Genomic DNA, 13,351 nt, shown 5'->3' with positions numbered 1-13,351 from the left:
ACTCGAAGCAGCTTTATTTTGGCTGTCTGTAACAGGCCTTTGTTCCTCAGCTACCTTACGGAGATAGTTGTGAACTAATATGCTTGCGTGCTGTTAATTTGTCACCTGCTGTATCTGTAATATAGTTTCTCTTTTGCAGGATGCTGTATGGATTCTCCCATCCTGCTTGGCATGAAAGACCTTGAAGATGAAACGTAGGTAGAACATGAGCTACCTTTGTGTTGTATGGGGTGTCCTAGCGGGACCAGGTTGAGAAGCTCATTTCACATCAGACCAAAAATGACTTTGGGAGGTCTGGGGGTGAGACTGTTCATGCTATCAGTGTATTTCAGGGTCACAGTACATTGACTTCATGAAAGTATTCCTAAAAGTACTCTTGTGACTTGTTTGTGGAGGCTGCAGGTTCCTCTAGGAGGTGCTTACAGTCACGTAATAGCCTGTGCTTCCCTGACATCAGGATTATGCGGATGCATCCTTTTTGGAAGGTTATAATCAGTTATCGTCTACCATTCTGGGCTTCAAGAGCAAGAACAATTGCAAAGGCAATTTTAAGAGCTCTCTCATACCATTGCCAGGCTGTTGCCTTCCCTTTTTAGGCCTAGATAATGAGTTCTTGAAATCAACTTTTGTCCATTGTTACAGGAATGTGATATACTGATGATAGTGTACATACACTAGTAAAATCAAATGATATTTGCTAACATAGGATGTTAACTTTAAACATGGGAAGAATGGTTTTGGCATCAGCTCTATAGTGGGGTAAGAAGATTACCTTCTTATGTGCTGAAACTTTTGTCTTTGAACAAATGAAAGAGTCATGCTTATGAAACCTTGAGTGTTTGTATTTGTTGACCAGTGGATACTTGCACTCTGGACACTTCTAGCTAATTGAATGGCTCGGTTAAAAGCTTTCTGTGGGCTGAATCACTGCTCTAAAATCTCAGCACTTCCAGGTGATTCTTTGACAAGCTTTAGCAATTTTGTTCCTTCAAACCCCTCATGTATCTTAAATACCTTTAAGCACCCTTCAAAACTGGATTAAAAACAGCCAAAATTGAAACAAGAAGTGAGTCATGTCACTTTTGGTTTTGGTTTTTTCTAGTTTTGACAGGTTTTTATGTTACATTGGGGAACAAAACTCTGGTGTTTTCAGTGATTTTGAGTCTTTGGGGAGTAGAGTTTCAAGTTAAAAATCACCCTTAAAAATACACAGTTTTATTTTTAGGGGGCCTGAAAGCTTTGGGAGGAGGTTTGGGGGCCACACTTGGGGCCCAAATGCTACACTTTGCCCACTGCTAGGTAATGTCCTGCCCCTCTCTCAACTTTTAGATGGGCTTTGGAAATGTTCCTGTTTGGTAGAATAATTTTGCCATCATTCTTCTGTGTGTCTCCTTGGGGGAGAAAGCGTCGATTATAAAAGACTGTAATACAGTAGCTCTGTGGTGCAGGCAGCTGATGCCTAGAAGTCAACATTCAAAGACATGCTGTGTAACCTGGCTGGCTCTGCATATGAATTAACTTTATCTCAACTTAACTGGATGGATATTGGAGCTGATTTCAATCTTAACCATCTGGGCAATCTGAGATTTTGTGAAAAGCCTGAGAGCCAAACCCAGGACTATGCTATTGGACCTTCCAGAACTGCATGGCTCCCCTTTTCTCCCACAGTCCTCCCCACTACCAGACTTCCAGAACCAGTTCTGGGAGTACATACCAAGCTATCTTGCAGAAGGACACATGTACTCCTCCAAGTTGTGCCTGATATCAATATTCATAAAATCATACAGCTGTACAATCTGAAGGGTCCCAGGTATTATCTAGTCTGGGGTGGGCAACTGCACAGGGCTCAGGGCTCAGTTTCCCTGCCCCTAACAGGAACAACAAGCTGCTCTACCTTTATCTGAATGCTTCCAAAAATGGTGATGAGAAATGATGTCACATCGCTTCCTGTTGCTATTTGAAGAAGTGTTTTGATGAAAATAGTAATTGGTGTGCTTGGAAACTCATGTTTTGAAGCTGGGGGTGTTGTTGCACGTTTTGTGATCTATCCTGTGATTTTCATGTGCTAATTTTTTTTAATGGGAGGAGGAGCATTGGGTGAAGTTGGCTCCATCAACAGACATCACTGCCCTGAGTTTGCTTTGTGTTGCCTGTCAATATAATTTTATTTTGAATATTGAAATTCAGTCTGAATTCAGTTTAATGCGTACCTGTGTTCTCCTAGTTTTCGGATGCCCATGCGAAGAATGCATTCTCTCCCGGTAAGTAAACCTTGGGAAAGAGACCCTTTGTTAACAATGCTAAATGATTCTTTCTGGGTTTCTGTTACACAGTAATGTATAAGTCTTCAAAAAGTTTGTATATTACAGTTTAGACACTAGAAATTGTTGATATTGGCACCAATGGATCTGAACGTTTTACAGAGCCCTCTGCAGGAATGTAAACCACGGCCATAGGACATTAAATGTGTGACTAACTAGGGTGGACAAATATTTGGGCCTGCAGCAAAATATTGCAGTGTATCCCTGCTCCAGCAAGTCATGTCTCCTCCAGACTACTCACTTCCCATCTCTTTTCCGTGACGTTTTCCAGCTGACATTTTACATTGCAGTAGAAATAGTGTGGCCTTCCCAGTATTGCTGCACTATAGTGCCATGCAATTCTAGTGAGCACAGCCAGCGATGAGAAATGCGAGGAGCTGAAGTCCAGTAATATCTGGATGACTGCTCAGGTCCCACAGCCACTTTATGCACTGGCTGCTGTATGTATTCAATTCTTATCAACCTAAATACTGTGGGGTTCACTTTCTTTAAAAAGTCATCTCCTTGGTTTGCTACTAGGAGGAGTGAAACATAGTGAGAAATGCTGTTTTTCCTTTTAATGTGTTAGAATGTGTCAGACGCTACTGTCTTCTACTTTGTTTTGAATATCAGTTCAGTTTGCAGTTCACAAGGCTGATGTATGAATATTTGTGTAACTAGTAGCTATAATTTTTATGCTGTTTCCAGTGTCTCATTGAGAGAAAACAAAGAAACAGAAACCTGACTGTGGCTTTGCTTTTCCCCACTTTGCAGCACAGCCTCCTGGGATGTAGCCCTGCTCTGAAGAGGACCCACCTAGATTTCCTGAACTGTGACATCTTCCAGGCATGTGGCCCTGAAGAGAACAAGGAGAACGTGAGTTCATTTTTGGATACCTGAGCAGGGAGGTGGCTGTGATCACACCCTAAGTACTAGTCATGGCTTCGTGAAATAGCGTTATTCTTCTTCTATTTCTACTCTGCCCAATAACAATAGTTCTCTGGGCAGATTATGAAAAACTAGAAAAATAAAAATGCAGTACAATGAAAAGGAAAAGCACAGGAACAGCTGTATAATCTAAAATGCAAAAAAACCCCTCACTATATGTAGAGAGAAGTGAATTCTTGATGTGTGATAGGGTTAGTTAGGACTGTAATAAAATTCTTTAAGGGCTTCTGTAAGTAGTATGTCACAGCCTAAGTGTCTGTCTCCTGTCATGCAATACTAACTGAATGCCTAAAACATTATTAGGAGTTGGTTCTCCAGTTAATTACTGTCGTTCGGTGTCAGAGGAGTAATTTCAACTTCAGTGTTGAATCACACTGGTCTATCTCAACCATTTTGCTACTTCTTTCTTTAGCTTCTGAGTTGAAATTTAATGGAGTTTGTCCAAGTGGGGGATAAATAATTGGTGGTGCTCCTGATTAACAGATACAAATCCCAAGCTCTGTTTACATTTTCCACTGGAGATGCTTGTCAGTGGCGATTACCTCCACCTTCCCTACAACACATTTGTGCTGTAGTTGTGCAGGGTTGAACTTGCTTTGTTATGGGAAGCTTGATTAGAAAGGTTGGTGATGAACAGGGTTGTAACTTAACAGAAGATTAGGGAGTAGTGTAACAAATGAGCCAGTCAGGAACAGATTTTCTTTGAATTTGCACTCTAAACTGAAGATTGTTGGCTTAAAAGTATTTCCACCTTCATCCCTTTGGACTCTTAAGAATGTAGTAACAGCCTGTCTTGTTCCTTTTTCTTCAGGAACCCTTTGAATTCAAGAAGCCAACACAACCCGTTTCTCGTAGCTGTCTGCGTGCCTCTTCCATTGAAGACGAAAAAGACGCTTCAGAGCTGAGGCGGAAATCTGACTCAGCATTTGTGGTATGTATTCAAGGGATAGAGGCCCATGTTATAGCAGGTCAAAATGCTTTGTAGTGATGGTCTGGTTGTGGCACTATTGCACACTGAGGGAGGATTTCTGGGTTAATCACTTTGCACAGAGAAGGGGACCCTGTAGTCATCATGTTTTGTAGGAGAGTCACTTTGGTTACAAAAATTGTAGGTAAAAATCTCAGAGATCTGAAGTAGTGACAGACTGTGGGTTTAGCAACAATGCTTCATTGGTAAAGGCAGAGAGGACATTTTGTGCCCAGAAGAGTCAAGGCTCTGCTCTGGTTAGACTGTGCAAAGTGGCTTCCATTGGTTTCAGTAGGAGTTAAGATATAGGACTTTCTCCCTTGCTTTTAATGAGACTAACTGAAAAGATAAAAACTCAAATTGGTCCATTTTCCTTTTAGCACTGCTTGTGTGCTCAGAGTTGTTTCCAGACAGCAAAGGAACACTCTGCTAGAAACGTAGAAATCAAAAGAAAAGACAGAAATGTATCTTCATTCATTAATCTGCCAGTTTGCTAACAATGAGCATCTGGCAGTTATAGAAAATCCATTGTGCAGTAATTTGATCACCCATTCTATTAAGTATCACGTTCTGATTATAGGAGAATTGTTTGTGTTGGAAGTGAAGCAGTTGTTCAGGGCCGGGGGAAACGGCGGGCTGAATGTGACGATTAAAATATCCTTTCTTTAGTTTCCTAGTGATGAAGCTACTGGAAATGATGTTGGAATCTGCAACCCAGCTTTTCTCAGACGGCGTTCTCGAAAGATCTCCGAAACGGAGGAGGAAGAGAATGATGATGGATTCTTAGAGATAATGGATGGTCAGGATGTCAGTGTAAGTAATTATTACTAAGTAAGAAGGAAGAAAGCATATTTCTAGCAAGGTAATTGTATTAATTTCTTGCAGCAGAAGTAGACATACAGAAAGCACAAATTGCCTTAACCAGTGGCCTTAGAAATAATAATTGTTATAATGCACTTTTTTTTTGCATTGATAAGCTGATTAATTCACACAGAAAAATAAAAAAAATATTTGACCCTTTTCAAGCCACCTTTTGAATAAAAACCAAATACTGTAATCAGTGTTGATGTGAAGTGCCAGATGCTTGTCTTTCACCACCTCCTTTGCCAAAATCAGGGAGATCTGCAAGAGCCATTGGGATCTTGAGCACCATTTTCAGGGTGCTTGGGGCTGTTGCTATTGTGACCACCTGGATCTAGTTAGATGTAATCTACTACATGTTTCCAGGAGCTCTGCCTTGATTGTCAGGCTGTAAAAAAAAATTGTGCAAACTGCAGCAGCAGCAGCAAGTCTTGGAAGGTGTTCTCTACTGAGAATGGCATTATTTAATGTAGTTTCAGCCTGAGCCCATACAGAGTTGTTCTTCATTCCTTGAGACAGCTGTGCAGATGAGATGGTGGCAGAGAAGCAACTTTGCCACTTTTGCTAGAGAGTGATGAAAACATTACTTCCTCCTCATGTCTGTCAGCAGCACAAGAGTTAATCACTAACTCTTAATCCAGGATTCCAAGACTTCTTGAGTGGCTACCACACCTCAGTCAGTTACTGTGCCTTTTAAAGAAAATGCGTAATCAGTTCAGAATAATGTAAGTTGCTGACAGTGGGGGGTTTTCTATGCCATAACTGATCTTGAGAATTCTTTCCTGTAGAACAATGAAGGGAGGACCTCTGATGTGGCAAGCCTTTGGACAGCCCCTTTAGTTATGAAAAATGTGGAGGATGCCCATGTAAGTTGACCGTCTTAATATTCTGGAACTTGGAGATTACATTCAAAACAAAACCTTTCACCAGAAGTTTAGAGTCCACTTCTAGTGGCAGTTGTCGTGGTATTTAGGAGAAAGAATTGGCTTGTTGCCCATATTTCCTGACTGTTCAGGTGTAGAGAATTTGGTGTGCAACACATAAATTGCTGAGGCCTGTTTGACTGTTGCTCATCTGCATCCCAAGAGCCTGGATTTCTCGACTAGAGCGTCTTTGCAAGGTGCAAGTTGAGTGACTTTTCCATTGCTGTGGTGTGACTTCATAACCCAAATTATTTGTGCAACTCCCTCCATGCCTTGTTGTTTTTTTTTAACTTGGCAGCTTGGCACTTGATCTTTCCCAAGCACTCAATGCAGTATTCTTGCTCCCCTACAGTGGCAGTGACTGTTCTTGCAATATTTTCAAATTTGCTGTAAAAATGACAGCTTGCAAGTCAAGAGTTTAGTTTGGTGCCTTTGTCTGCCAGGCTCTAATAAAATGCTGTTCTGGCTTTTGTCCAGAACAAACGATGCCGGTCGGTGGGCATGGAGAGTAAACCATACAGCATGACCAAGATGGCCCTGAAAAGGATGGAGAGGTCCCAAGAAGACACTTCGCCAGGTTTCAGTAAGAGGAGGAGAAATGTCTGCGGCACACCTTCTGTTGACCTGAAGGTTGGTACCTAGGGACCAAATGCAATCTGAGAGCTTCACAGTTCCTTTCCTTTTAAAGCAGCTAGCTTTAGAGGAATGCTCTGTGTTGATTTCTGGTTTCCCCCTTAATATTTGAAGGCCTCTCAGTCCTTCTGGGTGGTCAGCATCACCTTTGCAGATTGGAACTTGCAGTAAATGCTTGTGTGCACGTGTTAATACATCATGAAATGAATTTTACCCCCTCACCTTTATTTTCCACTTTGTACAGAGTCTGGTCCTGGGTGGAACACAGTTGTCATCATCGTCATCTTCAGGAGAGATAGAGAGTCTTTTGGATAGTGACCCAAGGGATCTAATTGGAGACTTTTCCAAGGTAATATTGATTTTATTCCCTCTTATCTTTCTGTTGGATTATACAGTGAGCCCACGACATTATGCTGAAGCTGCCTGGCAATAGAAATAATGGTGTGGTGGCAGCGCACACACACAGCTGCCCAGCGAGCCCAAACCCCATTTTATCCAATGGGGCTTGAGCCTACGCGCTTTTTGCTTTGGGGGGGGTCTGGAACGGATCCCCCGCGTAAAGCGAGGGCCAACTGTACATTTCAATGGGGACAAGAACTGTAATCATATTGCGACAAACTGGTGTACCTTCCCATAATGCCAGCCAGCATATGTAGTTTTTAGGCTGATGCAGAGGGTATAAGATATAGTAATTGTGCAACACCACTTGATGGTTCCTGGGCATGTTCCCATAGTTAGACAGGGTGGCAGGATGGGATGGCTACTGTTCTGAAACCAGGAAGAGGTGATGCCCCCTTGAGTTCCAGGAGGACAGTGGCTCTTCCACCCTCAACCACAAAATTGCGGCTGGATATTGTCCATAGTCTTCCCATTTCGATTGCTGGCGGAGATTCACACTCTGCCAGTGGTCATAGAGGATCTTGGTGAAGGACTCCTACCCTGCCCTCTTCTGCATTCTGTGATGCTTCAGTTTCCCTCACTTTGAACAAGGGGTCTCTTTCCACTGTTTAGGGTTATCTTTTCCACACGGTCAGTGGGAAACATCAAGACCTGAAGTACATTGACCCAGAAATGGTAAGCAATTGTATGTTCCAGTATTCATTGGCGTCACATGGATGGCAAAATGGTTTTCTCTCCCCTGGGGTCATGGTTTTTTGGGTAGGAAAAGATCACTTAGTGGTCTGATGAGGATTTATCAGCCCATCCTCACTAGCTGCTCAGCTTGTTTTCCCATTGAAACAAAAGAAGTTTGTGTAACTTGGCAGTGTGTGCGTAAGGTGTAATGTTTGACTTCTTCTCTCCAGATTGTGGCAGTGCTGAATGGAAAGTTTTCAGGGGTCATCAAGGAATGTGTGATCATTGACTGCAGATATCCCTATGAGTATGAAGGAGGTCATATTAAGGTAAGCCAAAGGGCCAGCATTAGTTCTTCGCATCCTAGATAAATTGGGAAGTACCAGAAATGATTTCACAATTGCAAGGGTGAATCTAAAAGCAAGGCATTTGGCTTAATGCTTGGAGGTGTTGCTTGCAATTCATGTTGGTTTTGTCCTTTAGCAATACTGTGAAGTTAGGATTTTTTGAAGTTTTCTTATCAAAGAAAGGTCACCTAAGTTGGCTGCTAGTTTTAACTGTGCAAGTGCCCTAACACCCACCATCAAAATGAGCAGCAAGGCTCAGGACTACACCCAAGCTATGAGTCTGAGATTTCAGAGAGAATGTAGGCCCATCAAGCACAGGTTGAATCCTTGTTCTCTGATCTGCCCTTTGACTGACCGGAAGCACCTCTGGCTTGCCTGGATTAAGTTTATCTGTTATTGGCATCTATTGCATTACTGTCAAAAGACTGGTTTTGTTTTGAAACAGTTTCATTGGACCTAGATGGAAGTGAGATGTAGTTGGGTGTCATCAGCATATTAATGGCATTGAATTCTGCCACTCAGGCTAGCCTCTCCTAGCAGTTTTGAGTTTATGTTGAGCCTCATGGGGAAGAAAACAGTCCAGAGGCCAAGGTGTTGAACAGGAGTCCCCCAGCACCACCTTCTGAGTTTGTCCCTGCAAGTACTGGAACCCCTGACCAGATGGCCCTTGTGGCCCCTCCCAATTCTGTAATCCTATGATCGACCCCTCTGCTGCTGAATCTTCCTTCTCAGGGTGCTGTAAACTTTCACATGGAAGAAGATGTGGAGAACTTTCTGTTGAAGAAGCCCATGGTGTCCTCAGGCAACAAGCGAATCATCATAGTTTTCCACTGCGAGTTCTCATCAGAGCGGGCCCCTCGCATGTGAGTTCTTCTATGGTCCACTTCTCACTTTTTCATAGATCAGGAACCTGCATTTTCTGAATGTGTAGATATTCTGGGCAGTGTGATACAGTGTGTGGTTCTTTTCCTGTTAGAAGAGACATCCGTCTACCGATAACTTGCTGAGAGTTACATTTTTAACTCTCTCCTCTTTCACTGCAGGTGTCGGTTTGTTAGGGAGAGGGACCGACTGGGTAATGAGTACCCAAGTTTGCACTACCCTGAACTCTATGTTCTGAAAGGGGGCTATAAGGACTTCTTTCTAAAATGCAAGGTAAGTGTCACATCTATTGATTTTGCATTCCTGTTGTTTATGCCGCTTTCTTGCCTATATGTTCTGCCTTCCCTTTAGAGCTGAAAGTATCACCCGGGGGCTTTCTGACTCCTAATTCTATCCTCAGAACAGGCTGTGATGGGAGGAGAGTAACTGGTCCAAAGCCACCATGTTCAGTGAGAGTTTGATAACTGAATGCTTAATCCACAATCTCTATACTTGGTCAGGGAACCAGGAACTGTCCCAGCTCTCACAAAACTCTAGTTCAAGGTGGCTCACAAGTTTGAAACAGAGATGCACATGTGCATTAAAGGTCTCATTTCCTAGAAGAGGTGCCAAATCTATATCGAAAGTGTAAGTTTTACAGAAACAGAGGCTAACGTAGATAGCAGCTCTGATTTGTGGGAAGTTGGTTCGCATAAGGGCAGTCAGTGTATCACCAGGGGTTCATGAGTTTTTGTGGATATCGTCAATTACAAAAACAATCTTCTGTTACAGAGCTACTGTGAGCCTCAGGGCTACCGGCCCATGCACCATGAAGACTTCAAGGAAGACTTGCGCAAATTCCGCATCAAGAGCAGAACCTGGGCAGGTGAGAAGAGCAAAAGGGAACACTACAGTCGCCTGAAGAAGCTATGAAAGCTCCACCAACCAGGGCAGCCGGATTCCACTTACTTGCCTGCCTGGTGGGATGTCAGAGCTGCTCCATTCCTTTAGCTGCTTTTCTCGCAGGACTAAATAACTGTTGGCCGAATCACATCCCAAAAGACAAAGTGGGACACTTGTATGGCCTCATTGCAGTCTTGGACCCTAAGAATCTGCCTGCTGTTGTGAATCCAGGATCTTACCTTGTGCCTCTTAAGACAATCTGTGTGAATGAGATCTATATGTGAACAGGAGAATGGAGCATTAGTTAGATTTTATTGTGGATTTTTAAATGATGCCTTTTTAAAGAAGCTGTTATCTATGGCTGAATTACCTGGCTGGTGTCATGGTCCAGTTCAGTTAGAAGGGCAACGAGTGAGTCAGGATGTGGGCCTTTGGAGCCTGTCCTCTGAGCTGCTCCCCTTCTCCCCTTGATTTTATGAGTGAGAAATTCACAGCTGAGTAAATGTGTGGGGGGGGGGGGGGGTGTGAAAGAAGTTTTTCTCTCAGCTTAATGCTTGGTCACAAAAAGCTTGTTATCAGCTATCAAACAGGAAGCTGTGTCATCATGTTCTGTAACTTAAGTCTTTGGGTTTGCAGTATTGAATCTAATCTTGGTGACATATTCACCTGATTTGGTTTGTAAAAGAGGAACGTGGGGGTTCCTCAATAGGTAGGAGTAGTTTTCTTCAGATGAAGCCGCATGGCTGGTCCTGCGTGAAGCAACCTAGTGCCAAGAGTAGCTTGCAGGCATTCTGATGAAAATCGCACAGATGTGTGCACACAGCCCCTGTGTGTCCATTTGGAAAGTAAAATTGCAGCATGCCTGAGAAGTTAAACCAGACTTGGCACAATCATGGCTTGTCTCCCCCCCATCCCACCTGCCCCCATCACTCACAGTCTTAGGTTTACTAACATATTTAAAGAGAGACCTCAATTTTGAACCGTTGTAAATGAAGGATGTGAAGAAGATGGTTCCTCTTGGCAGGGCTCATTACACTGCCTTTGTTTCCACTTGAGCTGTAGATGCCAAGGACATTTAGGAGGAGGAATTAAAACGTAGGGCTAATGTTAGTTACTTAGAACAGCTATTTGGTATCAGTCTATTTTGCCTCATAACGGCTGCAGTAGTTCAGAGCCCAGCCAGGGACTTTGCTATAGAAGCTGCAGCTCTTATGCATGTGGCTGTTTTCTTGTGTGAAACACAGGCATAGGGTAACACAGTGGTGGGAATAGTGTGACCCTCCGGAGTTATGGGACTGTAACTTCCAGTGTTGTTCACTTTGGCTGCATTGACTAGGGCTGCTGGGAGGTATAGTTCTACATCAGAAGAGTGGTATGGTTTCCCAGCCCTAATTGAGCACGAAGTTGTGCAAGCTGGGATACGTCTGTAGAAATACCTGGGGTCAGACCGTCTCTCTACCCTCGGCCTCTTTGGTAATGTTTAGTTTGACTTTCTCCTAAACTAGGCTTCTTGTGTGTGGTTGATCACAGACCCATAAATTAAGCTGTGTCATCCTTGGATTGAACTTGGCTTTTTCCAAAGCTGGTCAACATATTTAAGAAACTGGGATCCTTGGTTTGTACACAGTAACAAGCTGAGATTGGGGGAAAGTGAAACTAAATGCCCACAAACTTTTGTTCTCCAGGCCCATAGGAAACAACTTGGAGGGACAATGAACCCAGTGATAAACCATGGTTTAGTGTTTGTGTGTGTGTCAGTATTAAAAGTGGTTTACATGTAAGCATTTGCTGATGCAGAGAGGGAAGGTTTTTAGCTCCATAGCCTTGTAAGTTTTAATCCTTAAGATTTGTGTGTCAGTAACACAGCTGAGTCCCCCACAAAATACCATAATAGGGAATCAGCAGCTGCCTCTTAATGAGGTGGATTGGATATTTGCACAAATGTTTGTATCTTGGACTAAATGTTCCATCTGTTTTTGACATCTGCATCAAGTGTCTGTACCAGATAGGAAGTGTCACCCTTGTTATTTATAGCCATTTGTGCCAGTGATCAGTATTTACTTACAAACAGTCCCTCCTCATGCAGTCTGAGGAAGGTGTGCCATCCGCAGAAGATGATTCCGCAGTAAATCCCCATTGGGAGGGTCCTGGCTTCCTTCTACTCTTACAGGATCCAGCAGAGCACTAGATGACTTGGTGACTCAAGGGCAGGCTTCTTCCTGAGAAGATCTCAAAGGGAGGGATCTTTGGAATCCTTATAATACCATCTCCCTTCCATGCATTTCTTGGTATTATGAAATATGCATTGTTCATTCAAGTTGCTGTTTGTCCTTTTAATTTGTGCAAATGTCCATTTCATTTGAGACCGGGGGGGGGGGGGTGTGCTTTTAGTATATGGTAAATATTTTCAGGGTGAGGGAAGGCATTGTTTGAATTGAGATTAAGACAAAGGGGCCTCTGACACCATCTTGTTGCCTTGGGGGAATAAATAGCCTCATTCCCAATCTCTCTGTCATTTTTTTCTTTTACCTTTGAGCAGTGGCTTCTAGGCTGGTTCTAGCAAAATGAAGACCCTCCAGGTAAGGAAACCACATATCTTGAAAACTTTGCACGTTGTTCCTAAGCAGAATATACACCACATTAAAGTGTGCCATTAATTTTTAATCTCCAGTGTATTTAGAATCACAGGCTTGGAAGAGACCACCAGGGCTATCCAGTCAACCCCATTCTGTCATGCAGGAATACACAAAGGTTGGTGGAAGTAACGTGGTAACTGTGAAAAGGTATCTGCTTCTATGTCAAAGAGGGATGGAGTGTGACATAGACAACAGGGTCAGACTCATGACAAAGTGTCTCGATGGTAGCCCTTGTCTGACTCATTGCCCCACAAGAGTTAGCGCAGAGTTGGCTTCAGGAAGGGAAGTGATATCAAGTGAAAGGAGCCCTCTGGTTTCTGCTGTGAAGGGTAATGGATCAATACCAGTCCACTGGGGTTCAGAGTGGCTACATGAAAGCACATGGTGGAGAATACCAAGCCGTTGTTCTGTTTGCATAAAATCTGAATTATTTAGTCAGACCCGATAAAATCATTTTTGTACATGCACACAGACAGTGGCCAGCTGTGGCCATGTTTCAAAATCTCCCATAGAATAATCTTCACATGCATTCAGGAGGGTTTGTAGACCACATTTTAAATCAGTGGTATGCTTTAGTTATTTATTCTCTAAAAAGAGATTTATCTGCCAAGTAAAGACTAATTATCCCTTGTCCAAAATGGCTGAGACCCAAAGTCTCAGGGGGGGGGGGGTTTGGAATATTTGCATAGATGTAATGCAAAGATACCTTGGAGATGGGACCCTAGTCTAAACGTAACGTTCATTTTTATATATATATGTGTGTGTAATGAAGCGGTTATGGAGGAAGAGAGAGCTAGAGAGGCTAATGGGGGCCAGGTGGGTAGAGAGGACTCAGTAAGGAGGGAGGAGGGGCCAGAGGCCGGAGGAAATGAAGAGCAGAGGGAGGAGCAAAGGGGAA

At 43.1% G+C, this 13,351-nt stretch overlaps 1 protein-coding gene across 1 annotated transcript; it reads left to right on the top strand.

Moving 5' to 3' along the window:
- The first annotated feature begins 117 nt into the window (after positions 1-117).
- CDC25A (cell division cycle 25A) lies at positions 118-12,321 on the top strand. The gene is made up of 13 exons (XM_042476550.1): positions 118-194; positions 2,225-2,261; positions 3,075-3,176; positions 4,060-4,179; positions 4,885-5,028; positions 5,865-5,942; positions 6,477-6,629; positions 6,877-6,981; positions 7,644-7,706; positions 7,937-8,035; positions 8,786-8,916; positions 9,097-9,208; positions 9,707-12,321. Exons 1-13 carry the CDS (start codon positions 148-150, stop codon positions 9,845-9,847), a joined length of 1,332 nt encoding a protein of 443 aa, XP_042332484.1. The 5' UTR covers positions 118-147; the 3' UTR covers positions 9,848-12,321.
- The last annotated feature ends 1,030 nt before the right edge of the window (positions 12,322-13,351 follow it).

This window comes from Sceloporus undulatus, chromosome 6 (genome assembly GCF_019175285.1).
Source record: "Sceloporus undulatus isolate JIND9_A2432 ecotype Alabama chromosome 6, SceUnd_v1.1, whole genome shotgun sequence".
Classification (NCBI taxonomy): Eukaryota; Metazoa; Chordata; class Lepidosauria; order Squamata; family Phrynosomatidae; genus Sceloporus; species Sceloporus undulatus.
Note: the sequence above shows the minus strand (reverse complement) of the source record. Positions and strands in the feature narration are given on the sequence as shown.

Bases quoted from the DNA above. Each gene is read 5' to 3' on its own strand.
- CDC25A (XM_042476550.1), top strand. From the start codon at position 148: ATGGATTCTCCCATCCTGCTTGGCATGAAAGACCTTGAAGATGAAAC. The intron at 2,262-3,074 runs GTAAGTAAACCT...CCCACTTTGCAG, and splicing joins GAAGAATGCATTCTCTCCCG to CACAGCCTCCTGGGATGTAG. The intron at 8,036-8,785 runs GTAAGCCAAAGG...CTTCCTTCTCAG, and splicing joins ATGAAGGAGGTCATATTAAG to GGTGCTGTAAACTTTCACAT.